Source organism: Lissotriton vulgaris, chromosome 9 (genome assembly GCF_964263255.1).
Source record: "Lissotriton vulgaris chromosome 9, aLisVul1.2, whole genome shotgun sequence".
Lineage (NCBI taxonomy): Eukaryota > Metazoa > Chordata > Amphibia > Caudata > Salamandridae > Lissotriton > Lissotriton vulgaris.
The window spans coordinates 896,706,999-896,733,512 of NC_141697.1; the positions used below are offsets into that span (position 1 = coordinate 896,706,999).

The 26,514-nt window shown below is 48.8% G+C and overlaps 1 protein-coding gene across 11 annotated transcripts in view; it reads right to left on the reverse strand.

Annotated features, from left to right (window-relative positions):
- The window catches only part of RYR1 (ryanodine receptor 1), a 1,215,008-nt gene that overhangs the window by 571,461 nt on the left and 617,033 nt on the right, over positions 1–26,514 (reverse strand). For all 11 annotated transcript variants that reach the window (XM_086938669.1, XM_086938668.1, XM_086938662.1 and 8 more), the window contains 2 exons: positions 10,937–11,052; positions 10,218–10,285 (listed from right to left, as the gene is read on the reverse strand). In XM_086938669.1, the coding sequence (XP_086794795.1) occupies positions 10,218–10,285; positions 10,937–11,052 (184 nt within the window). The remainder of the gene's footprint in view (positions 1–10,217; positions 10,286–10,936; positions 11,053–26,514) is intronic.

Below are 26,514 nucleotides of genomic sequence, written 5' to 3' on the forward strand. Positions count from 1 at the left end.
TATTGCAAGGCTGAAACCGTGAACCCTACGACTCGTACACATGCCGTACGACCCGACGAGTACGATCCGGACCGGGATATGAGGACGCGATTCGTATGGTCCACGTCAGGTAAGGGCGAGTCGTACGGAAACACACACAAACACATACACACCGCACGGTCCGTACACTCCATGATCGCAGGGGTACACCCATCGTACATGGGGTACGGCTCGTACACCCATCGTACCTGGGGTACGGCTTTTACACCCCGTGATCGCAGGGGTAGGGTGCATACCCCTGCGATCATGGGGGGTACGTGGTACGAATCGTACTTCGTCGTACGTACAGGGGACGTTGCAGGGTACGATTCGTACGGGAAAAACACTCCGAACGGCTATTCAGAGCGTTTTTTCCTGAATCGGAATAGGCCCCATAATGTAAGTCAGAACAAGGTTCATGTCCCACTGGGGCATTATGAAAGGAATAGGAGCAAACAGTTGAGTAATGCCCTTAAGGAAGCGATTTACAATAGGGGACTTGAAAAGAGAAGGCTGATCAGGAAGGCGAAGAAAGATCAAAATGGCCGAAAGATAGCCTTTAAGAGTGCCTAGAGCAGATCCTTGCTAGGCCAAAGAAAGAATGAAGAGGAGAACCTCTGAAAGAGGGCAGAAAGGATACCAACAGCCTTTACTGTGCACCATGCCACAAATTTGTTCCATCTACAGGTGTATACCGCTTTGGTGGAGGGACGCCTGGCTGCCAAGATAGCGTAACACACTTCGGCAGGAAGGTTGAAAGCTGTCAACTGTCACCGCTCAATCTCCACACAAGGATGTGTAGGCTGGACAGGTTCGGGTGAAGGACCATCCCCTGCTACTGCGACAGAAGATCTTCCAGAAGAGGCAGTCTGATTGGAGGATCGATGGCCGTGTTCAAGATCTCGGGATACCAAACTCTTCGTTCCCAGTCCATAGCCCCAAGAATTACTTGGGCCCGGTCGTGCTTGATCTTCTTCAGCATTCTGGGCAGAAGTGGTATAGGCGGAAACGATTATATAAGGCCGCAACTCCACTCCGATAAAAAGCATCACCTAGCGAGTGCCGCCTTGGAAATTCTAATGAGCAGAACTGCTGACATTGTGCGTTATCTTCAATGGCGAATAGATCAAAACCAAGGTTCTCCCCACTGCTGAAAGAGACCTTGCACCACATCCGAGTGAAGACGCCATTCATGATCCATCATGCACCTGCGGCTGTGCTCGTCTGCCCTGGCATTCAGGGAACCTGCCAGGTGTTGAACCACCAGGGACATGCCCTGATGTTTCAGCCACTTCCAGAGACGAAGGGCCTTCTGACGGAGGGTTCCCGACCCAACCCACCCTGTTTGTTGCAATATCACATGGTGGTGGTGTTGTCAGTGAATACCTGCACTTCTCTTCCTTTGACAAAAGGAAGGAATGCCGTCAGTGCAAGACAAATCACCCGGAGCACCAGATGGTTGATGTGGAAACCGGAGGCCTCTGATCTCGGTCTCTCCATGTGGCCGCCCCACCCCAGAAGTGAAGCATCTGTCACTACTGTGAACTCTGGGTGGGGGAAGGGTTTGTTAGCCACCACAGCAATTGGTGTGCAGTGCCCTCTGAGATCTGGACGCAACCAGAAAGGTTACCCTGATGCTGTGCCCACTGGAACTTCAGGTCCAACTGTAGAGGCTGCATATGCCACCTTGCATGATCCACCAGCTGGATGCAGGAGGCCATGAGGCCCAGCAGCCTCAAGGTCATTCTGACCGAAACCCAGGATAGAGGCTGAAAGATCGGAATCATGGCCCGAATATACGAGTTACTTACCTTCGGTAACGATGTATCTGGTTGAGACGATTTTAGCCGCATATTCCTTAACGTAGAATTATCCCCAGGCGTGAGACTGGATCCGAATTTTGTTTTGCCACAGCATCCCTGCACGCCAGGGGGGTAGCATCACGTGACTCCACCCAGGCGTTGTCTGCGTACGGGACATCACCGAGGTCACATAAGTCCCACCCCGGAGCACCTACATCAGTTTTCTTTGGAGAACTTTTCCGCGCCACAACGCGGAGCCATCAGACAAAACTGTTGGAGACTGGGAACAGTGTGCGAATGAGCAGAACAATTAGAAAAGGGAATGGTGACGAACAACACCATAAGGAGCAGTGTCAACACTGCAGTACCCAAAGGCAGGGAAAAGAAGAAAGAAAAGAGCACATCCCTGTGCCGTAACCCTGCCAGTACGTAGACAGCTCCCCCCCCTGGAGACAGGGAACATATGTAAAATGCCATGACAACATGTAGCAGGACTACAACCCCAACCAAGAACAAGGAAGGGGAACCAGCCCAAGACAAACAAGGAACAACAAACCTCCAAGCCAACCCCATCGCAGAGTGTGACAACCCCCAAAAGGAACAAAGTGCAAAGGCACAGCCAGATGACCCCAACCCACAGGATAGCAGAGAAGCCAGAACCCTTAGTAACAAAAGAGCAGAGGGAGTGGAGGGAAGAGATTGAAGGCAAGCCCCAATCCTGGAGCAACCAGAGCAGAAGGGCACAGGAGCCCCTATAACCCCATCCTTCAAAGTGCAAAAGAGGAGGAAAGGAACAAGAAACAAGACGAATCATCCCGTCAAAAAGAGCGAAAGAATGCACTCACAGGAGACATAGCCACTCACCCGGAGGCGTGTCCATTAGACCAAACCAAAGGTCCTCGAGAACGGGGAGGAAGGGCGGGCCGTGAAGGAATCTGCAGCTAGAATCGTCTCTACCAGATACATCGTTACCGAATGTAAGTAACTGGTACATCTGATAGAGACTACTAGCCGCAGATTCCTTAACGTAGAATAGTTACCCTAGCCATACCCATGGGGAAGGAGGGTCTGCGAGAGAACCCCACCAGCCTGGACATAACAGAGGGTCCCCCAGGGGACTAGTCCAATGGACAAGATGAGGAGCCCTGTCCCCCAGGCAAAGGGAACCCCTACAAGTAGAACACCACCGACCCCAAGGGGGATGTGGGAAGAAGAAACGAAGAAAGAAGAGGAAGCCCATTCACACTCAGCAGAGGAAACAAGGGCAAGACAAGAGGAGGCCGAAGCACCCCACGACCATACAAGGCAACAGAACCTCCATCCAAGGCCAAGGCAAGGCAGAGGAGGAAGATCAACCTAGAGACTCCAAGGAGACGAGGGAAAAAGAAGGCTAGCCACCCCATCGGGAACACACCCCGCGAAGAGGGCAGCTGAACCCACCACAGCCGCCAAAGGCAATAGACCAGACAGAACGGCGCCAACAGCAATAAAGCAGGTGGAAGCAGAAAGAGTAGCCCGTGGCACCCAGGAAAACCGGACAGGCTGTGTCTGAAAGAGGGAGGAACACAAAATCCATCTCAGCTCCCAGGACAGAGAACAGGAAGGGGAAGAAGGGCCCGGACACACCTCAGGGAGGGGTCCGCACATACGACTCAAAAATAAGTAGAACCAGGGCTACTACGCCAGGCCGCAGGGCCGCAGTCAGCAGGTCAGACCAGGTGAATAGCGCAGTGACCCCGGAGAAGGACACCCCAGGGCGCCACCAAAGGTATTCCAAACCAACAATAAGGGAATTACACCTGCAACGTGCTTAAACGCCATGGAGAGCAGAGACCTGAAGATGACCACAACTCCCAAGCACAGACCAAGCTACATAACAGCTACCACTACCCCACAAAGTGTATGTTAAGTCCCAAGACATTTTGAGCCCTCTTAGGAATAAACTTGCGCAGCAGAGGACAACAGAAAGATCAACAGGGAAAAAAAACGCAGAAGGCTTGTCAAGCAGCCAAAGAGAAAAACAGAAGGCCTAATCTCAGGGCCAACCTGGTGTAGATAACCCAAAGCAAAAAACACACAGTCAAGAAGGGCCGGCCAGCAGCCAACAGTACCACAGTCCCAACAAAGAGGACTCGAAAGCACATGCAGCACACAGATAACACAACTGGGGTGACCCGCCCCAATGAAAGAACAGCTCACAAAAACCAGATTAACACACAGGTCACTGAGGGGGAGAAGGAGGAGGAGGAGGAGGAGGAGGCCGGAGTCCCGCCAAGAACCTCTGGATGGCCGAGTCTGCCGAGGTGTGGAACAAAAGAGTGCCATCGAAGGGAAGATCTACCAGCCTTTCCCGAACATTTTCCGGGAACACACTGTCCCGAAGCCAAGCATGGCGGCGAAGGGCAACCGAAGAAGCCATGGCACGACCAAGCACCTCTGAGATGTCCAGAGCGGAGCGAAGAATAAACGCCGCCAGCTCCCGGCCATCTAACGCATGGTGCGCAAATCAACACCCGCACCCTCCTGAGAAGCTGCAGATCCAAGGGACTCCGCGGAGTCCCACAAGCAAGAGGTGGCCCTAGCCCACGCACATAAAGTGTTGAGGGCCTGCAGAGCCGAACTGGTCAAGCGAACATATTGCGCCCCCATGAATCCAGCCCGAGGGCCTCCCCTGATGGTGGAGACAACAGCGACGGCAGGGAGGGAAAGGCAGTCCGCAAAAGGGGCCTACTGGCAGAGGGGTGGAGGGAAAGACACACCGGGTCACTTGGTGCTGGAAGGTGCCGGTGCAGAAGGTGCTGGGGCACCGAATCCCCCGTGGCGGGGCACCCCCAAGCCCCAATCAGAGAAGAATGGAGCGAACCCTCAAAGGGGAGCAGAACCTCCCTCCCACCAGAGCCCTGGTGGAGAACTTCCAGAAAATGATCCGTAGGGAAATGGGCAGCCGGATCACCCATGGGCAAAAATTCCCAAAGTCGTGGAAACAGCGCGAGCGAAGGCCGCACCCGCCTCCGTAGGGCACTGTGGTGGGGAAAGAAGCTCCTCTGTGGGCGACGGCTGCAAGCTAAGGCGGCCATCCCCCAAGCCAATTGGAGTGGGGAAGGGCCAGGTCCGGAAAGGAAGAAGAGGTGCCGAGGAGTGGAGGACCTGTGGCTCCTCTGGTGAAAACCGCGGCCGCTGCAACGGCGAGGAGCCATCCTTTGATGAGTCGGGGAAAAGCCACGACGCGGCGGCCTGTCTCCGGCGAAGATGACACCAGCAGGTGCCCAACCTGCGGGGAAGAGGGGACGTCCGAAGAGGATTCCACGACCTGACGCCTGTCCGGTGCCGTAGAGTCCGTAACCTGAAGCAGGACGTCGTCATCATCCATGGCCAAAGGAGACGCAGGACAGGCCTCTGCCACATCACACGGTGCAGGAGACCGGGGCTGGGCCGGAGCCGAGGCGGCTAAGGGACGGCGCCGGAAAGGCGCCAACTCGATCTCCCACGAGGCAGCACCTGCATGGAGGGACGAGAGGGACCCGGGGAGTGACAAGGAGTCTCCCGCCAGCCTCGACCCATGAGGGGACGAGAGGGGCCCGCCGACCACCATGGCGCCAAGGCCGACTCGACCTCCGACGAGGCAGCCGCCGGTGTGGAGGGACGAGATGGGCCTGGGGAGGGACGAGGGGTCTCTCGCCAGCCTCGACCCATGATGGGACGAGGGAGGTCCTCCGACCCCTGTGGCGCCACCAGGGCCAGCAGCTGCCGGCACCGGAGCGGCATCACCTCAGCCTTAGACAAGATCACCACCTGTCCATAGGACCGAGAGGGGCTCTGGGATGCGACCCGAGCCCCGGCGGCCTTCCGCGACACCACAGGGACCGCCGCAGGAGTTTGTGGCGAAGCAGAGGCGCGGTGGTCCAAAGGAGGGACCCCCAAAGGTTCGCACCCCAACGGCACCACATCCTCCGAGCCTGGATCCAAACCAGTCGGTGGCGGAGCCACCGGCAACACCGCAGAGGGCCCCGCACAATGCAAGGGATCTTCCGACGTCCCAGGAGGGGAAGGAGGAGGAGGAGAAGCCAGCGAGGCCTGCAAAGCCGCTGCATATGTCTCCATCTGGGCTCTCGACGCCCCGTACCTGGGAAGCGGTGGATAGGGGGATGATATGCAGAGCCGCATCACCTGCGGAGAGCCCCGGCCCTCGGGGACAAACTGCGACACTTACCCACAGGTGAGCGACGCTCTTGAAGCTTAGGAGAGGGATGAGGATGACGACGGAGGCTTCGAAAACCTTCCGCAGAAGCTGATCGAGGTGGTGAAGCCGATCTACACATGTGGGCCGAGAAAAGTTTCATCCGGCGCTCCCGCTGCGACTTCGGCTTCAACTGCTGGCACGCCTCGCAATCAGAGAAGTCGTGATGTTCTCCCAAGCACCACATGCAAATGAGGTGAGGGTCCGTTGCCGACATCAGGCGTCCACAAGATGAGTACATCTTAAAGCCCGAAGGCATCCGCACACTGTTCCCACAAACACACACAATAGCGAAAGGGAAAGGCCTAAACAGGCCTGGAGCACGAACCGGATCCGCGTTGCACGCAGAAAAGGAAAAAACTGACATAGGGGCGCTGAGGTGGGACTTATGTGACCTCGCTGACATCACGTACGCAGACAACGCCTGGGCGGAATCGCATGATGCCGTCCCCCCGGCGCGCAGGGCTGCCGTGGAAAACTTTTTTCCGGATCCAGTCTTGCATCTGGGGATAATTCTACGTTAAGGAATCTGCGGCTAGTAATCTCTATCAAATATCCCAGACTCACTGTTCAGGGAGGATAAGCCACAATATGTGCTGTGTCCAGAACCGCCCCGATGAAAAGGAGCTTCTGAAAGGGAAGCAGGTGTGACTTCAACACGTTGATAGTGAACCCCAGCGAATACCGGAGGTAAGCCGTAGTCTGGAGGTGGGAGACGGCAGCCTGGGGTGAACTCGCCTTCAACAGCCAGTCATCGAGATAGGGGAAGACTGGAACCCCTGATCTGCGCAAATGAGCTGCGACCACCGCCATCACTTTCATGAACACCCGAGGGGAGCTGGTAAGGCCAAAAGGGAGCACGGTGAACTGAAAATGCTCGTGGCCTACCGTGAACGTAGCTAACGCCGGTGGGAAGGCAGAACTGGGATGTGAAAATAGGCGTCCTGCAAGTCCAACGCTACCATCCAGTCTCCAGGGTCGAGGGTAGCCAGGACCTGAGCCAATGTCAACTTTTTGAACTTCTCCTTCTGGAGGAAGCCGTTGACATACCTGAGATCCAAGATAGGACGCAGGCCTTTGTCCTTGGGTACCAAGAAGTAGTGTGAATAACAACCATGACCTACTTCTGGCACAGGGACTCGCTCAATGGCTTTCTTGGCCCAGAGAGCCGCAACTTCCTGACGGAGAAGGGCCAAGTGATCCATGACATGCCAGGGAAAGGTGGCATGGAGGAGGGAGTAGTCTCGAAGGGGAGGGAGTAGCCCCTTCGGACTATCTGCATAACCCACATGTCAGATGTGAAGTTGTGCCAGTGAGGGAGGTGGTGGTGAATCCTGTCGCCCACTGGCAACCGGTGGCCTTGAAATATCAGACTAGGAAGATTTGGAGGCTGCTGCAGAGGGGGGCTGGTGGATTGGACTGCCCGCTGGCCCCCAAACCCCGACGCCGGGTCCCACATCCCCGACAGTGCAGAGGCTTTTAAGCTTGCGCAGGCCTGTGGCTCTGGGTGGAACTTAGTGAGGGACCCCTTCCCCAGCCACGAAAGTGGCAAAAAGTGGGCTGCGCAGGGCAAGAGGTGGTAGCGAGGCCCAAGGATCTGGCCATAGTCCTAGAATCCTTAAGGCGCTCAAGTGCGTTGTCCGCTTTGTCACCATACAAGAAATGGCCATCAAAGAGAATGTCCAAAGGAGTCGATTGGACCTCACCCGAAAAGCCAGTGGACCTCAGCCAGGCGTCGCGTTGGAGGGCTACCGACGTTAAAATCGTGCTCCCTAGCGAGTCTGCAGTGTCCAGCCCACATCATATGGCAACCTTTGCTGCATCTCTACCCTCAGCAACTGCACAGGACAGCACAGCCCAGGCCTCCTCCTAGCACTGTAGCAGCACCTGCGTGAGCGTGTGCCACACAGAGCGGGTGTAATGGCCCAAGAGACATGGGGTGGCCAGCAACCGCAGCCCTAAGCTGGCAGAAAAAAACATCTTCTTCCCAAAATGATCCAGCTTCTTGGATTTCCTATCTGGGGGACCAGTAGGGAATGCGCCTTTGGATGTTGGAGGTGGAGGATTGGGTCGACGCCGGCTGGTGACACAACCGGCGTTGGAAGGAGCGGAGTTATCGCCAATGGATTCGGCGCTGGAGGAGATGTCGTAATGTTGACCGGCACCGTTTCGGATCCAGGCCTGGAACCCTGCTGCGCCGGAGCCGAAGCCACCGGCATGTCAGGCCTAGAACCCCCAGTGGAGTCCGCGAGGCCCGAAGGTGCACCGGCGCAGTCCGACTGCCCAAAGATGGAGTGGAGGGCTTCATAAAAGCTACGAAGTTGGGCAGGGGTCGCCCAGGCTCCCGGGAAGGGAGGGAGGCTCGGAGTCGCCCCAACAGGCTCCGCAGGAGGAGCTGAACGAATGCTTTCCGCAACCCGCGTTGCGTCGGCCGACGGACGAGGAGAAGGTGAAGAAGCACAGTCCCTCTTTGCCTTCTTCTTGTGCCTCGACTTACCTGAAGACGAATACTTCAAAGAGGAGTAATGGTGGCACACTGCGACTGGCCCCGCGACCTCCCTCTCAACCAAGACCTCGAACGGTGCGGAGCTGACTGCAAGGACTCAAGAAGCTTTGGGACCACTCCCGCAAAGACTTCGGGTTTATGGCCTGGCAGTATGAGCACGACTTCGGGTTGTGGTCACGCTTCAAACAACAGAGGCACACGAGATGTGGTTTTGTGACCAACATCAATTTGTGACAGGAGTCACAAAGTTTGAAGCCGGTCCATTGATCTGACATCGCTTGCCCCAGGAGATGAACTATTCGAAAGAAGAAGTCGACATAAGTCAAAAAAACTCTAGTCAAAAAAGACTACGGGTACCGTTCTCTCCGGATCTGCGCTGGCTGGTGCGGAAAAAGAAAGAACTGATGTCAACACGCAGGGGCGGCTTCTAAGTAGATACTGCAACGTCATTCCAGCGATCACGACACAAACGACGAACGCGGAGTCGACCGACGCCACATACAAATGCGCAGGGGTACTACTGAAGAAATATTCTCCGGATCCAGTCTGACACCTACGGGTAATTCTAAGGTAAGGAATCCATAACTAATAGTCTCTTTCTGATTTGCCACTTAGAAAGTCAAATCCCTCACATAACAACACGCTAAAACCCAACCCCAGCATCTTTAAAAAGAACGGTCACATCGAAACGTATCACCATTAATCTCATCATATTTAGTTAAATGATGCTATGATCAGCCCATTTGGAGGATTGTTTGTGACAATTTTTTACTCTCCAATATCAGTCTACTGTAACAACAATGCTGTTTGCACTTGAAGGCGCTTTGACAATTCTTTAAAATTTTTGCATTTATTCAAAACTTGTTTTTAGTTTTAAAAGATTTGCTTGATCGATACTCTCTGTTTAGCTCATTTTAAAAAGGTTTTAATATTAACCACAAGAGATTGGACGACTTTGTCCTTGGCCCAACGTTTTGACAGTCCTCATGCAATCCTGAATCAACAGGCTGAATCTGTAGATAGTAGGATAGTGTCCTACTACAAAACCGGACCTATAATCTAGACAACAGATGGCAAAAATTATTTCACAGAGATTAACTCTCAGAAGTGTGACACAAGTGTATACCCAGGGATGCCAGACTGATCAGTAAAACCAGAAAACACTTCTCCTTCTTTCTCGCTATTACCTGACAACCACACTTTACATATCTACAGTTGTAAAGGAGGACATTTTTTGTTTATAGTAAGGTGTGGTTGACTTTGTAGGCTGATCCAGGTAACAGTAAATATAACTGTCAATCCAAGATTCCTTGTTCAGCAGATTCAATGGAGTTAAAAACAACATTTCCTCATATGTCAGATTAATTGTGTTATAGAAAGAGTGATAGAAGAAATGATGATCTTCATGAGTGGATCCAGGGGACAAGAGGCTAGTTTTTCTACTCTGAGTGCTTTGTAGGCTTATACAGATGATTGAAAACTATTTCCTCCTTATATTGTGCACTTCATGTGCTATTTCAAAGGACAGGCAACTAAATGCAAACCACAGATGACAATTTCTTGGGTAATTTCAAGTAACAGAATACTTTATTCTTGCACAGTCTCATTTGATTATGAGGGAGACTGATTTTTCTCTTGCAGAAGGCTTGCTTACCTTTGCAAAGAATTTAATTTCCTGCTCATGGGGAGATTTTTCCATTCGTCCACTGCTGACCACAGCCTCTGTGAGAGAGAGAAAGCTACAGTTAAGTGTGTAGTATGTCAGCATCATCATGACCCATTAGAGCTATTGATGGCATATCTGTCTATCAAACACTGTGTATATTGAAAGAAAAGCTGCATATGTAATTTGCTACTACAGACAATACATGGATGTAATCAAAGAACAAGCTAGTGAAGGCTTGGATGAAAGGCAAAAGAGACAAGGAGAGGAGAGTGATGGATAAATAACAAAGGGTAATATGAAGAGATAGAGAAAACACAAGGGGTAGGGTAAAAGAAAATAATGCAATGTAAATAAAGGGAATGAGGAAAGAGTAAGGACAGAAGGTGAGAATCAGAGGGATAGAAATGCAGAGGCAGTTTGCTAGCTGTGGCAAAGATAAGACTGGATGCATGACTCTTCATGAGCATGCCAAAAATGTGGAGCTTCATTGAGATCTGGGATAAGTAAAGGCAAACAGAAGCTGGACAAAGTTAATCATAGAGTAATATAATTATTATGGTCAACCAATTCATCAAAACCCAAAAGTTGTACTCAACCCATTCTCAGGAGCAGCTTCAAGCACTTCACTGTCTATTTTTGTATGGTGAGCCACCTCTCTTTTCTCCCTAAGCACCAACATAGTAGCGAGACCCACTCCAACCTCATACCAATATGAGCAATGAATTCCTGAGCAATGTCCATCCACTTCAGCAGCTTCTGCAGAAAGCCAAATGCAAATCGTTTCTCAATAGATGAAGTGTCCAGCTCCATGTCCTTCAGCCCCCTGAAATAAGCAGAAAAACATAGTGATGAGAATTTTAAAGACACGTAGTCTTAGGTAAGATGTCTGGGGTTCAATCAGATCCCATGGAGGAAGGAAAGGTTAGGGTGAAGGGACCTGATTGTACTACTGAGGATAGTGAGGCTGAGGTCGGGCATCTCTAAAAGTCTTTAGAGGAGACAGGTCTGTGGGGCTTTGTATAGCACTGAGGACTGCAAGCTTGGGTTAAATGTTGTCTGAAACCCCACTAAGAGCAGATGGGATGATGAAAGGGGTTCTAGGAATCTTACTGCTGGCAGTGGGATTTTTTAAGGAGATTTCAGGCTCCTCCTTGTACTACTGTGTGGATAAGTCACGTTTCTTGATCCTGGGCAGGTTCTGGCAAAACCAACAGCCAATGCATTTGACTAGTACACTGCCACACTTTGGATTTCATGGGGATCACACTTTAAGTAAACTTGTGTGCTTGTGACTTTAGAAATCAGCCCGAGTAAGCTTTTCAACAACCCTGAAGCTCAAGGTAACAGTTACACCTAAAGCAAGCGTCTCCAAAAAGTAGCTGAAGAGCAACTGTTAGCTTAATAGCTCAAGTTAACTCTCCTGCAGGCCAGCATACTAAATGAATAGCTTTCTTTGGGCTGAATCACTATATGTGTACTAAAATTATAAAGCGTGTCTTTTTCAGAACTCATAAGCTGATTTATGGAGAAGAAATGTTGAATTTCCAAAATATATTTAAATCTGATATCTAAGTGATAAATCGTGGGGCGCTGGGGAGACTTATTACTAATATTAACCTTGCTGACAGGGGCATTGCAGCTATGGCTGATATGTGTTACCCATGTGTAAGAATTCCACATTGACAGATCCTTTTTTACATTACTGCTGGCAACTTTGCCTAATGTACTGCGGTAATTAATGCTGGTCACCTTTCATAGGGTGGCTACTAATGTAATAGTGTCTTATGCAGTCTCCGTTACAACACTGATAATATTAGTAGCGGGGGATGCTTTTCATTGAATAAAAGTAGCTCCTATTACAGAAAATGTTGGAGACCCCTGACCTAAACAAGTATTTTACATGTAAGATCACGTAGTACTCTAACTGCTTTCTACAACAATTCATTGTTAGGACCAGAAGAACAGTTATTCCATTTTACAAGATTATCATTTCGAGAGTGGCCTTATGTTTTTGATGTGCACATATGCTAGAAACCACTGTAATCAGTGATTTATGTCAATGTGCACACATATCCTGTAATTGCCTCTCAGCGTGTGTGTAGCAATTGAAAGTTATGAAAACACGGAAGCATCAGCATGGGGAAGGCGTGAAACTCTAAAAGCACAGAGGGAACACTGATTCTTAGAAACTCCGTTTTCTATAATAAAGACACTACTCCGCTTTGAACAACTAGATAGTGGAATTATGTAGAGCACCTCAATCTCTAATAAGAACCATGCTACAACAAGCATTTGCAATGCAATAGGTCTCGCATTAGGAAAGTTTGAGCTATTGGTATTGTAAATGACAATTTTTTTATTTATCTGTTGGTTTTGAAAATAGCAAAATTAATAGCTTTGTCATTTACAATGCCAATAGTTTTAACTTTTGCAAATGTGACACCTATAGAATTTGTAATGCAATATGTGTTTTATTTACGTGACTTAGATGTATCGTTATTACAAATAACAATGGCTTTTATTTTTTTTACATAATTAATACTTAAAAGTTATTGTAATTTATAATGCCAATAGCTTAAACTTTTGTAAATAACTTTTGTGAAGATTATGTTCAGTGTATTTTATTGTGACGAAAATACAAAAACAGAAGTGAAATATTAACATCTTTTTTTATAAGAAAGCTATGGTAACAGGGAAAGAAAGATAGTATCCAGGCCGAAAGAGACAGACAGAAAGACTGACTAGCCTGTCCCTTAGTGTTCTTTGCATGTGGTGAGATTCTAGTTATGTTACAGGAACCTTAAGTGCACATATGCCAATAAGGTCCCCTTGGAGCCAGGAAGATAACTGCATCAGACTGCCAGCCTCTCATAAATAATAATCGGTACATTTTGATCAACATAAGTGTCAGATCTACAGCCTCCTCATAGGTCAGGTTCCAGGCTCCAAGAATATCTGGCACTGGCACCCACCCATCCGACTGGACTCTAGCTGCCCCTTTCTATAAAAATGTACATTGATATCTCCTCAGGGGCCCTGAAGTAATGGCGAGGTAACATGTAGCAGTTTACAAAACTCCTAAAAATTCTAATAGTCAGCTGCGTGCTACTCGCCGAAAAAAGCGCATCGACGCCTGGTCAGAGTTAGTTAGCGCTATATTAATGCAATTACTATTACTGCAAAACAAATAGTCTTTCCTCTCTCCCACACACACACCACAATGTATCTGTACTGAAGAGCCACCCGCACCAAATACCACACGAGCCTGGCAGGCCTCGCTCCGGCCCTGCTCAAGCGGTTGATGGCCTGTCATGGAGGCGGCACAGCCGCCTACGGTACATACGTGGCTTCAAGAAACTCAAAGCGCCTCACACTGGGACCCTGTCGGTTACAGTACACAAGGTTGGGTTGATTTCTTTTGGGGGATGAGGGTGGGAGTTACAGGAGATTAAGAGGGTGGCCAAAAATCACAGGACGTTCAGCAGCATTGATCAGTTATTTGAACCCTTTATCAAGCCCTCCTCCGAGAACTTCCTCCCCCTCTTCCACCGATGCAGGCAAGATGAAAGAGGAAAAAAAACAAAAGAAAGCAGGCTTCCTCGTCATGTACTAAGACAGTGGCCCAAAAGTAAACATTTCGGCATTTTCTTCAATTAAGAAAACTAAACAAAAACAAGCAGAACGCCTGCACTGCATTAATCTCTGGAGGAGAGGCTGATGTCACTGAAGTCCTGGAGAGCTGCAGCCAATCCCGGCGCAGCCCTCTGATGACGCGGCGGCAATGGCTGAAACCATTCTTTTTTCAGACGATATTTTTGTTACCCATGTTCTGAAGTACTTCCTTCGTTTTCATATGACTGTGATTGTGTTTGCTATCCGGTTGCTTTAATACTTGCACATGTGGAGTGAGACATTCAGATTCAGGCACCCGATTGTGGAACTTTTGTCTTCACAGCCTGCATTTCATCACAAATAGAACTACCTTTAAAAACGAGTCCTCACCGCCTTCCCTCGGACGGTCCTGGTGGGCAAAATCCAAGTCACAGGGGCAGTCCGAGCCTGGAGAAGCGAGCTCCGTGTGCCGGCGCCGCTGAAAGCTGATCTTGCGGCGACCCGGAAGCTCTTGCCCGGCCGGCCAATCCGCTCGCGGCCGACCGGAAGTCCCGCCTCCCGAGGTCCGCGAGCTGCGAGCTGCCGGCGCATGGAGCGCCCTGCCGTCCGGGGTAGCCCGGGTCCCCAGGAGGGGGCCGGGGAGAAGGAGGAGTGTGGCGCCTGTTGCGGGGCTCCTCTGACCTGAGGGAGCCCCGATTTAGAGGATGAGACGCGCCGCGCCGTGAGGAGCCCCGCCGGAAGAGCGCAGTCGGTGAGTGGGGCCCAGGGCTGATGTGAAGTGAGTGCGTGCCTGTGTGTATGCCTGGGGGGGTGGGGGGGTGGGGAGGTGGGAGTGTGTGCGCGCGTGTGTGCGTGAGGGAATGTGTGTGCGCATGCGTGACTGTGTGTGATTGAGAGAGAATGCGAGGTAGGGGATAGTGTGCCTGTATGTGTGCCTGTATGTGTGCCGTATGCCTGCGTGTGCATGCGCGCGCCTGTGTGTGTGTGCGTGCGTGCGTGCATGCAGAGGGGTGGGGGCTGCCTGTGTCTGTGTGAGAGCCAGGGCTTGCACCACGCATGCGCAGCTATCAGACGCTCGCTCCCGAGGTGAAATCCGACCTCGTCAAAGCGCGCGTCTGGTAGCTGTCCACTCTCCTAAATACCGGCAACATAAGTTGTCGAGCTGATGCATTCATGCTTCGCATGAATGCCACATCAGCTCGACCTAATAAAAGTGCGTGTTTTTTTACATTTTATTTTTGCACACTGTGAAGGCATCCATCGCTTGCACTCTGCTAGCTTCATGATGGCGTACACACAGTTGCACTTGAAGTCGCTAGGTGGCCGTCAGTTCTGAAGGTGGGTTGGGAAGAGAATAAAGCCAATGGCATATTTACGTCTTCTGGCGCATCTCTGCAAATCAGCAGGTTTGCGCCAGAACAGATGCGTCACGTAATCCCCCCCCCCCTGCGCCACCACAGATGCGTCTCATTTACAATGCGGCGCACCAGGGTGCAAGGAGGGGCAGATGCGTGACGCATCTTGAGGCGCACGGGCGACTCATTGCTGGAGTTGTGTCGCAAACGCGACGCAACTCCTGCAATTCACAGGGGCCGCCCATACTCCACATGGTGCCTCACTCCTTACTCCTGCTTCAAGCAGGCGTAAGGATTTGACGCAGCAGCGTCGTAAAACTGACCGTCAGTTTTACGTGGCTTTCCTGCAAGGGAAGCCCACCCTGCGACAGAACGCCCACATGAAACCTCGCCCACATGAAACCTGACGCATGTTTCATGTGGCGCAGGGCTTTACAACGTGACACATCTGCCTAGATGCGTCACGTTGTAAATAAGTTGCAACGTGGCGCATGGTTTACGCCGCCGCTGCGTCACAAAAGTGACGCAACTGCAGCGTAAAAGTGTTGCAAGGGGCTTGTAAATCTGCCCCCCAGTATTTAAGTAAACGTGGCCAAGCAATCACAGCCGACAATATTCCTCTGAATGTTTTCATTCCCCTTAGAGTTAGACAGATCTGCTTTTGAAGGGAAACTTTTTACATTTTTGTTTCTGAGGATATCTAGAGACCTTCGACCTGCAGTTCTGAACTTAGACCTGCTGATCTGTCTCGTGAGTTGAAAGCGCTCGGGGCAGTAGTCCAGCCCTGTGAATACCAAAGCGTCCTTTGCGACTGTGCTAGCAGTTGTTTAGCCTCAGAGAAGACACGTGTTGTCTGGTAGGCGGAGGCAAAGGAAATGCCACTGTAAATTGCTGGGTATAAGCGTCTGCCTCTGTATTTTGCACACTTGCCCCTTTCCATTATCGGCTTAGGAAAGATGGACTCTCGATGGACTGGTTTGTGACGTTCTGGTGGGCTCTCCAAATGCAGGGTGGGGCCTCTAGTTAAAGAAAGGTCGCCACTCCTTGTTTTACGGATTACTGTCTGTGTGGCCAGTTGTGATGATAAAACGCGTGCCACCGGGCCGCTGCAGCTACACAGAGCTGACTCCCACCATTACAACGATTTCGATGATTTATTGAGGGGATTTCAAAAACTTGCAGGTCTTGCTGCGCATGAGGCAAGTAGGTTTCATTATTCAACTGAAAGGCACATATAGTTTCGATCTTGAAAGGGTGAAGCCGAGCCAGCACTGTCCCAATTTGGACCGGTACCTTTAAGCCTGCACAGACCCCTGTGGCTCACTCACAGCTTGTGCTGTGAGCTGTGTCTTACCAGCTTCAAATATCCGATTGCACATTTTCAATGAATTCTGTTTTAGAGGGAAATATAACCTGCTATCTTCATCTAGCGTTTATTACCGCAATTCCTTTTGTAAGCACTGTAAATTACCAGTGTTTATCCCCTTATATAATGTAGCTTGATTTATCGATTCGGAAGCATGAGAAACCGATTTGGCTTTGCCGGATTTCAAACTCATGACGTCAGCATTGAGCAACTACTTCCCTGCCTTTTTAATTATATTGGAAAGTACCACCGGCGCTACCTGTACACGTGCATTGCCAGGCGTTGCTTGAATGAGGCAGGCCTTTGATGTTGAAAAGGTTGTGAAAATAAAGCTCGAGAAGACCCCCAACCCCATCACCCTCAGATTCATGGCTGCGCCCGGCGTACAGGAGTATAGCTACAATGGGTGCAGCAGGAGCAGTGGCACCGGTGCTCACAGCAGTCCTGATGTGTCCATAGACTCCTGATAATTCCTGTAGTCTACTACCCCAACAGCAGTCAACGGGGCCATTCTCGTTGCTTGCATCCTTGCTTCAGTACTGCTAGCCTGACCGCCACACATCTCTCGGGATAGGCCTGGCTTAGATAAGTCGGCCGCCCATTGCCCTGCCCATCATTCTGCTGCCAGTCAGGATTGTCGCTGCTCATCCACCGCTAAAGCATGTTCGATGTCGGAGCAGGAACCGCACGGGAAGCCTGGAGCGAGGCGGCACCACAGCACCTCCTCCTCTCAGCCACAAAAGAGCAAACAGAGCGCAGGTGCTCCTGGGACGGCGGCCTGCTCCCAGGGCTTAGGCAGCGAGCGCTATGCACTTGTAAAGTCATAGCCTGGGACTAATCCGGCATGTGCACTGGACGCATTTGTGTTATCTTGTACCAATGCCGCGATCTCGGCTCTCGGATGCAGTAGCACATATAACTATGCAAAAAAGTTTGAAAGGAAAACAGTGGTCTTCATTACAAGGGTTAGCGCCTTCTGTATGCTTTGCCAGGAGGATAGGGTGACCAGATTCTCAAAACAACAAGAATGAAACGAACTGCTGCACGCGCACCAGCGCGAGACACCGCAAAAACGATCCCGTTCCCCAGGTTCAGGCGTGAGTAGTGCACGAGGTTGGAGAGCTCGAGACGCCGCCGTGAGCGTGCACGTAAGCAGGGGAGGATCGCCGGAGAAGACATGGAGCCTGATGCCGATGCCGATGCCGAGACTGACCTGCTGCGGAGGGAGAGTGACACGCGGAAAGAGCCAGGTGAGTGGGGGTGTGTGGTATTGGTGGGGGAATGTGTGTGTGCATGTGTCTGAGTGTGCCGCTTAGTTGTGTGGGGTGGGGGGGGGGGTTATGTGCACTCCTGTGTATGTGCGCGTGATTGAGAGGCGAGAGGCTGCCTTGCTGTGCACAGTTGGAGCAAGAGATGTGCACGGCTGGGGGGGCGGGGCCAGGGGGCGCGTCCACGAGGTGTAATCGGCGCTCGTGGCCAGATCTAGGTCGCTTGACAAGGAACTCGGTAACAATAGGTCTAGCGAGACCTAAAAAGGCGTGGAAACAGTTGGCTTGAAACGCTTTGGGTTTTTGTCTTTCTTTTTTGCTTTATGATCCCTTATTAGAAGAGCCTCTTAGTTTGTTTTGAAAAGAAACTGACACAGTTCAAAAGCTCGGTTCGACTTCGATTTAGAGCGTGTTTAACCAGTGCATAACCAGGACATGCTACAACAATTGAAGCAGTTTGAAACCAGAATTACTTGAGAGAATGAAACGTGTAGTCTTTACATGGTACTTTAAGAGAACACATGAGATCGACAAAGCAGAAAGACTATTAGCACAGCAGGCCAGGGTTGACACACAGAGCTCCCCAATAACCCACCATAAGAGTGGCAAGGATAGAATATCAAGCTCTCAGTATAAATGTAAGTTTTTCTGTTTTTTAGCAACTTGATTCTGGCCTTTTAAGGCATGGATATTAGTAATAACACTTATCTGTCAGTCGGTGCAACATTTCTGGTCAATGATTGTAGCAGAAAAGTACTAAAATAGATCTGTTTAAAAGGGAGTATATGTAACATTCCCATAGCCCTCCTGTGTATGGTGAAGCAGAATTGTCATTGTTTTCTTGTGAACGAGACACTGTACCTATTTGGGAATGGTGTAGTATGTCAATATTACAGCTAGCTCGCCCCCTAACACCTGGCATCTCTTTATGTGGGGGACACATAAGAGCCATCTTTCAGACTTATGTACAGTTCTGAATGTTGGCTGACAGATTTTCCATTGCATAAACACACCAAACCTTTTCCCCAAAAATATTGTTCGAGGAGGTTGTCAGTCATTGCTACATCTGGCCCAGAGCCAGTGTGGCTGCCAGCAGGTGGGATATTAATTTCCATATTAGAGTGGTTAAAAGGTTGATATCATTTTCTCACAGGTCTCCAAGTAGTAACGTTAGCGGTTGAAGTGGCAAAGAGATTCCTGCTATGGACATCATATGAGACAAAATCTGGCACCGATATGTTTAGATGTGGACGGACACAGGACCACCACATATGAAACAATATCCCTCTTTCTCTGCACTGTTTTGTGCCCAAACATTACCTTTAATCTTGTGGGGGAACGTACCGCCTAGTCAAGAGTATATAGGTATTATCTTTATGTTGTGTGCATACGGAGGATTTGGAAGCTATTTTCCGGATTGTTGACCAAGTTTCCTACAAAATCTCCATTTCTAAATCTCTCTCCCAGTTATGTTATGTTGTTATGTTAAAAGAATTTGTTACCGCACAGGGACACCAATTGGTTTCATGGCGCTCAGAGACAAGTGGGAAGAAAGAGCAGGTGTGAGTGGGGAGATTAATCATAAGCTAGCTGGAAAAGATAGGTTTTAAGAGTTTTACGAAAAATGGTGTAGTCAGAAGTAAGCCGGATTGAGAGAGGGAGAGAGTTCCAGGTAAAAGGAGCAAGAAAAGAGAAACAAGCGCCACCATGTTTCTTGCGTTTATACCTGGGGGTAATTAAGAGGTTGTGAGCAGAGGACCTAAGATGCCTTGAAGGAATGTGATGATTGAGGCTAAGAGAGATAAAGGCAGGGGCAAGTGCAAACAGAGATTTGAAGACAGTACAACCCATTTTAGAAATACAGCGGGACGCGACCGGGAGCCAATGCAATCTTTTCAACAGGGGCATGACATGTTGGTACTTTGGCTGTTGGAAAACCAGTCTGGCCGCCTGGTTTTGTACCAGCTGAAGCCGATGAAGGTGATACGCAGGGATCCCCACATACAAGCAGTTCGCATAGTCAATGCGTGAATTGACAAGGGCCATGATAACAAGTATGAGAGCCTTTGAGGATAAGAACCTTCGGATTTTACCAATTCTGCGTATATGATAAAAGCAGGCCGAGGTGACGGAGTTGATTTGAGGTCTCATCGACAAGTCGCTTGAAATGATGACACCAAGGCTCTTCACGGACTTGACTGGACAGGGAGGAGGGCCAAGAGCTTGGGGCCAGAAACTGGGACTCCAAGGATTTAAGGGCCCTCCTATCAAGACCAGCTCAGTCTTGCTGGGGTTAAGCTTCAGCTGGCTGAAGTTCATCCACTCAGAGATGGTAGGCATGATAGATTGAAAATTAAAGCAAGAGAGAGAAGAGGAATCAATAGGAAAGATTAGCTGTAGGTCGTCTGCGTAATTGAAGATGGTAACAGGAGTGTGGCGGAGAGAGGCTAGGAGGGGTTGCATGTAAAGATTAAATAGAAGGGGGGATAGAGCAGAACCCTGGGGAACACCGCAGGAAAGTGAAGATTGGGGACCAGAGAAGGTAGAAAGTTGAACCGATTGAAAGCGTTGTTGGAGGAAGGGCCCAATCCAGGTCAAGGCCAGGCCCTGAATACCCGTATTTCCGACAGGGTCGATCAAAATAGCATGATCGACCGTGTCAAAAGCGGCCGACAGGTCTAATAACACTAAGGCCTGGGCCAGGTTCTTGTCAGCCCCCTGTCTCAGCGCATCCATCACAGCCACAACGACCGATTCCGTAGAGTGGGCCGGTCTAAAACCGGCCTGCTGGTCATCTAGGAAGTGAGATTTTTCAATGAAGGCGCTCAGACAGCGGGTGACATGGGTCTCCAGCACCTTCCCCAAATAGGGGAGGAGGGAGATAGGTCGATAATTGCCTAAAACAGTTGGATCAGAACCGGGGTTTTTAAGAATGGGTACTACGATGGCTTTCTTGAAAGCATCGGGGACAGAGCCTGTAGCGAGAGAGTAGTTAAGAAGGTCTAGTGGGGGACCTGGACAGGCCAGGAAAGCATCTTTCAGAATTTGGGGGGGGCAACAGTCGTTGGGGGAGCCAGAACTGACTACCTGTAGCAGAGAGATAAATTCAGACAAAGAGATAGGAGGAAATTCATGCAGACAACAAGGATTCGAAGGGGGAAGAACACAAACATTGAGCGAGGAAGGGGGGGAATGTTGTTTTTAATAGTTGTGATTTTATCAATAAAAAATAAATTGAGGGAGTCACAAAGAGCCTGTGAGGGTTGGGGCTGGGCAGTAACGCGATCCGGAAGAGAAAGTTCAGCTACAATGGAAAAGATATCCTTGGTTTTTGAGGCTGAACTGATGATTTTCTGGGAGTAGTAAGAGGATTTAGCCAAAATAATGGATTGTTTGTACTTTTTTAATAGATCAGTATAAGTGGTCCTTAGTGAAGGGTCATAATTTCGCCTCCACCGACGCTCAGCTTGTCTAAGGACTAATTTGTCCAATTTTAGTTGTTCAGTGAACCAGCGCTGCGCGTCATGTGGGCGTTTGGTTCTGATCATTTTCATGGGGCAACCACATCACTAGCTTGGGTCAACCATTGATCCAGAATAGCAGTTTGTGTATTGATGTCAATGGTGTCGCTGGGGAGTGTGGTTGACAAGATGTAATGAAAATGGGAGGTATCGGCCTGTTTCCAGTTTCGTGCCGTGAAATTGGACACCGGTGGAGGGCGAGTGGGCAGGGAAGATTTTAGTAGAAAAGAAATAAAGAAATGGTCAGACCAGTTACAAGGATAAACTGAAGGAGGGGAAATATCCAGGTTAGCCGTCCATACCTGGTCGAGAGTGTGGCCTTTATTATGGGTCGCTACGGAGATGTGCTGTTGGCAATTGAGGCCACATAATAAATCTGTGAATTCAACCGACAGGCCACTTTCCTGAGAGTCTGATGGCCAGTAGTTGAAGTCACCTATAATCAAAATTCTAGCCAAATTAATAACTAACTGAGAAATAAGATCACCAAAATGGGAAGAAAAAAGGGGCATATTAACAGGGGGGCGGTACACTAGGACACAAATGAAGGAATATTTAGGGGACATAAATTTCAAGGTGAGAATGTCAGAGTTTAGGATAGGAGTAGTTATCAGAGTTTTGAAATGGAATTTAGAACGAATAATAGCAGCTACTCCACCACCCGATCTACCCGTTGACCTGTTGGACTGGAGGATGTAAAATCCCGTGGGGATGGCAGCAAGGATGTCGGGGGAAGAGTCCTCATGTAGCCAGGTTTCAGAGAGGAGCAAAATATCGATGTTGCCATTGTCCAACAATTGAAACACTTCCAATTGGTGTTTGGGAAGCGAGCAAGTGTTAAGGTATACAATGGAGATAGAATGGGAATCATGAGAACTAATCATGGTGGGTGTAGGGACTGCATTACTATGAGGAGTAAGGGTAGGAGTCCTAGCCGAGTTGTCATGGGGGACAATGAGAAGTCCAAATGCCGCAGGTTTGGGCAATCCCAGCAACATGGGGAGCAGGAGGGGCGGAGCATTGTAGAGAATATAAGTCCTGAGAAGAATAAGTGATACGACAAGCAGTATGCGTGGCCCCAGGCCCCGGTCGGCCGCGGACAGGCGCAGACCGGCTTGACTTGTGCGCGACTTCGGCGCGAAGTCGGCGCTCCCGCTGCGCTTGTCCGCTGATCAGTGTGTATTTGAGTTTGGACTGCGGTCTGAGTTACTGAATGTATTAATGCAGTCATGTAATACTCTTAAGACTCATAATATTAACAAATGAGGATTCTAGATGTGTTTTGTTTCCACTTGCTGACTCTTGAATTTCTTGTTTGCTAACCCACTGCAACTCCTTGGAAAGGTGATATTCGTCTTGTTGAGTCAGGCCTAGTTTTACTCTGATCGCCTCCAATGGTATGAGGTCTCTATCTTCGAAGAAGTCACCTGGAAGAGGCAGCCGAGCATTGGTTTTCAACCACAGAACCCTGGATTTATCAAGCATGGTGAAAAATCAAAGTTCTACAACATTGGTGTCATTGGGGAAGGATAGGAACTGGACCCCTTTTTCGGTGTTATTTGTTGGAAATTTTCCAGAAGGCTTGACATGGTTTGAGGTAGCACGTGGGTATTGCACCTAGTTTTGGAAGGAAGCTATAACAAATATTGACGTGGGGCTTTAGAAAATGCCTGTTCTACTTTTATCAGTGGTTTGTTCTCTTGATTGTGATTCCAGCCTAAGGCTGGATAGATTTAGGCTGCTTGAATATATGCATTTATGTCAGGCAATCCCAAGCCTCCCCCCACAGAAGCACATTAAAGGGTACCTTTCAAGACTCTGGGCACTTCATCTTTTGAGATAATGTCTCAGAATTTCATTTGTATTGGAGTTATAATAATTTTGAGGAATTTTAAAGGTAAGGTCTGGGTCAAGTGCAATAGGTGAGGCAAGAAATTATTTTTCAAACTTGTTATCCTTCTGGCGCCACCTCTCTGAACTCTCGGGGGCTAAGGGGGTATGATCAGTCCTTGATGGTGAGGGTGCCAGGGTCAGCACACCCAGCGCCACTTTTGCTTAATGCATCTCTCTTACTGCTTGGTGTTTCCATTAATGATGAAATGCAGACGGATAGGGTAGCCCCATCGATATGGAATCTTCCCGTTTTGCAAATTTGATGTCATTTCTCTGACTTTGCTGCATCTTTCCACTATGCAAGAAGAGAACTTGGCACCAATAAACAGTACCCTTTCCTGTTTGTGGGCTTAGGTGATGACTCTCTTTTTCTTGGAAGAAATGGACGCATGTCAGTACATCTGGTGAAAGGTTCTTGTTGAAAAGCAGAATAAACTGTGTCTGTGAACCAGTTTGAATGTCTTGTCTTCATACAGATGAAGCAACTGGGAGAAAAGGTGTTACACATAAAAGTCCAGGTCTATATTGGCAACTTCTCTGTTGATACCACAAAGGTGTATATTGTTTTGTCTGGAGCAGTTTTCAATCTCATCCAATTTATCCAACTTAATTTGGTGTGGTTGCTCTAAGGAGGTCAATCTGAGGGCCAGTTTGTCTCTTTGCTGTGATTGTTTTGCCAGATTATTCTCCATCTGAGTTGTCAAGTTCGCAAGTGTATAGTGAAAGGGGTTGGCCTCTATAAAAGAAATTGGGAGAAATCCTGTCTCTATCTAGCAAAACAAGGTTAGGGACCTTTTGAATATATGAGCCAGCTTTAAGTAGAAAATGACAGAATAAAGTACCTGGCATATACATTACCACCAATAAAACGGAAGCCCTAAACCATAACCTCTATAGAGTTCTCAAAGAATTTAGCACTGACATACAAAGATGGAAAATGCTGCCTTTGACGCTACTAGGCAGAGAGGCACTATATAAAAGTATAATACTATCAACATTCCTATATAGCCTCCAGAACATGTAACTATCCAATCCCAGAAGAAGCTTTTGTCAAGATAGATGACTCACTATGAACATTTCTCTGGGACAGGAAACCCCCTAGAGCGGCTCTAGCCATGTTGCAACGTAATCAGTACAACCGAGGCATATCATTACCAGATATTAGGGGATACTACTGGGCTGTCCACTTAGTAGTGGTCAATGACTGGGAACATATGTCAGGAGATCACCCCACATATGCACTGGAAAGCATACAATGTGAAACACACCCACACACATTACCTTTATGGAGGGAAGGGATTTGCAAAACTATTAACAGCCACACCAGTGGTGATAACTGCATGGAAAAAAGTAGAAAGACAAATAAAGTGGAATAATCGAGTTACAAGAGAAACCCCTCTCTGGGTGGGAGGGAAACTCAAAGAATTTGCAAAACTGAGTGAGTTTAAGAGGTGGGATCTATTGGGTATCTCCAAAATCAAAGATAAACTAGATCGCAAGGAACTTGCCTTCTTCCAAAAAAAGTATGACCTGCACCAGAAACAATACTATAAATATTTGCAGTTGGCTCATTCATGAGGGGCACAGCGAATTGATACAGAGGATCTCCCTGAACACGCCCCGTTAGAGGGAAGACTCCTCATGGGCGAAATTAATGAAAAAGCAGTCTCCTAGATATATCGGACGATAATAAACAACAAGCCAGACCCTCTCCTGAAATTAAGGGCAAAGTGGGAAATAGACCTGGGAGTCATAGATGACTTAGATTGGGTAACTGCGCTGATGCGCCCCCGGAAAGTAGCCATTAAGTTACTACTTCGACTTATCGAATTTAAGCATCTGCATAGGACCTACTATGATAGATCACATCTACACAGATTAGGGAGGGCAGATGCACCCAGCTGCCTTAGATGTAACACAGAACTTGGCACTTATTTTCACACAATATGGAAGTGTCAGAAAATACAGGAATATTGGGGGAGCTATACTGACCGAGCTAGAGGATGTATTACGTGACAAGATACCTATAGACCCCAAACTTGTGCGGTTAGGCATACACCCGGAAGTCGACCTCCCCAAGATGATAGATTGTAATTTTCCTGCTAATGATGTTGTAAATATGTTAGCCTAATGTGTCTAAATAAATATGCAGTTACAGCCTATTATTCATGTGCTGCAACCCACTGAGCTATTTTTCTTTATATGCAAGCTTCATTTGGATAGAACTGTTTCTGTAATGGTTAAGCTTTTGTCTTATTTTTGCCTTCTAAGTTAGAAGACTTGCTGTAGTACATTGCCTTCTATCTGTTAGGTTACCATTATTGATATTTTTGTATACTTTCTTATAATAACAAGAAGCTTGTCTATGACAGGCAGATTTCTAATGCTGACATTTGCTCTGCAGCTCCAATGTCTCATGGTACAGTTTTCCCCCCTCCCTTATGAGCAGAAAGTCCCTGTTTCAGCATTTCTTTCCTCAGAGCTTCGGCTCTGTGTCCTTGAAGGGAAGATAACAGGGTAGCCTTCGCAGGTGCAGATGCCTAATGTATGAGTTCATTGTTCTCCCTCTGCTGAGCCCAGTACTTTTCCAGTCTGGGCGTGGTTTTACTCTGCCATGCTATGTGATAATGTATTGCTGTGATGAGAGGAGTCAGTCCTCTCGATGCACTCCTTGGGGTGTAGACCTGACAGGGCCCATCTGCAGATGAATATTATTTAAATAAATATGTGTCTAATTCTTCTCCACTGCCTGGCTGGATTATTAAATTGTTAGTGATAGATGAGTGAGGTAAGTCGCTCAGGTGGATTTGAGCCACACTTATCAAAGACAAAGCTAATATTATTTAACCTAGGCATTGTGGTTGCCAAGAAAGATTTGGCAAGCAAATGAGGGTCGACACAAAGGCCTACTGTAGATGAGTGGAAGAAAGGAATGGACATGTAAATGACAGGGGAGAAGACAACATATGTGGCTCGCGGCTGCCCAAAAAAGCTCCAGAAAATATGGAATCCGTGGATAAATTACTATGGTCTCACAATAGAAGATTCATAGGGGGTCTCCACAGCCACATGCCAGACTGGTGTGGGGAGAGGGGAGGGACGGGACTGAGACACTGAGGATTCTGGAAGTATATTATACTGGTTTATATATATTAATGTTGCACTTGCCACTGCCTCTGAATGAAAGTGTTATCATGACTTTGCTTCAATTGCTTGAAAAGTTAAACTGTACCTGTGCTGAATTAAAGAAAAATGCCAATAAAGATACTT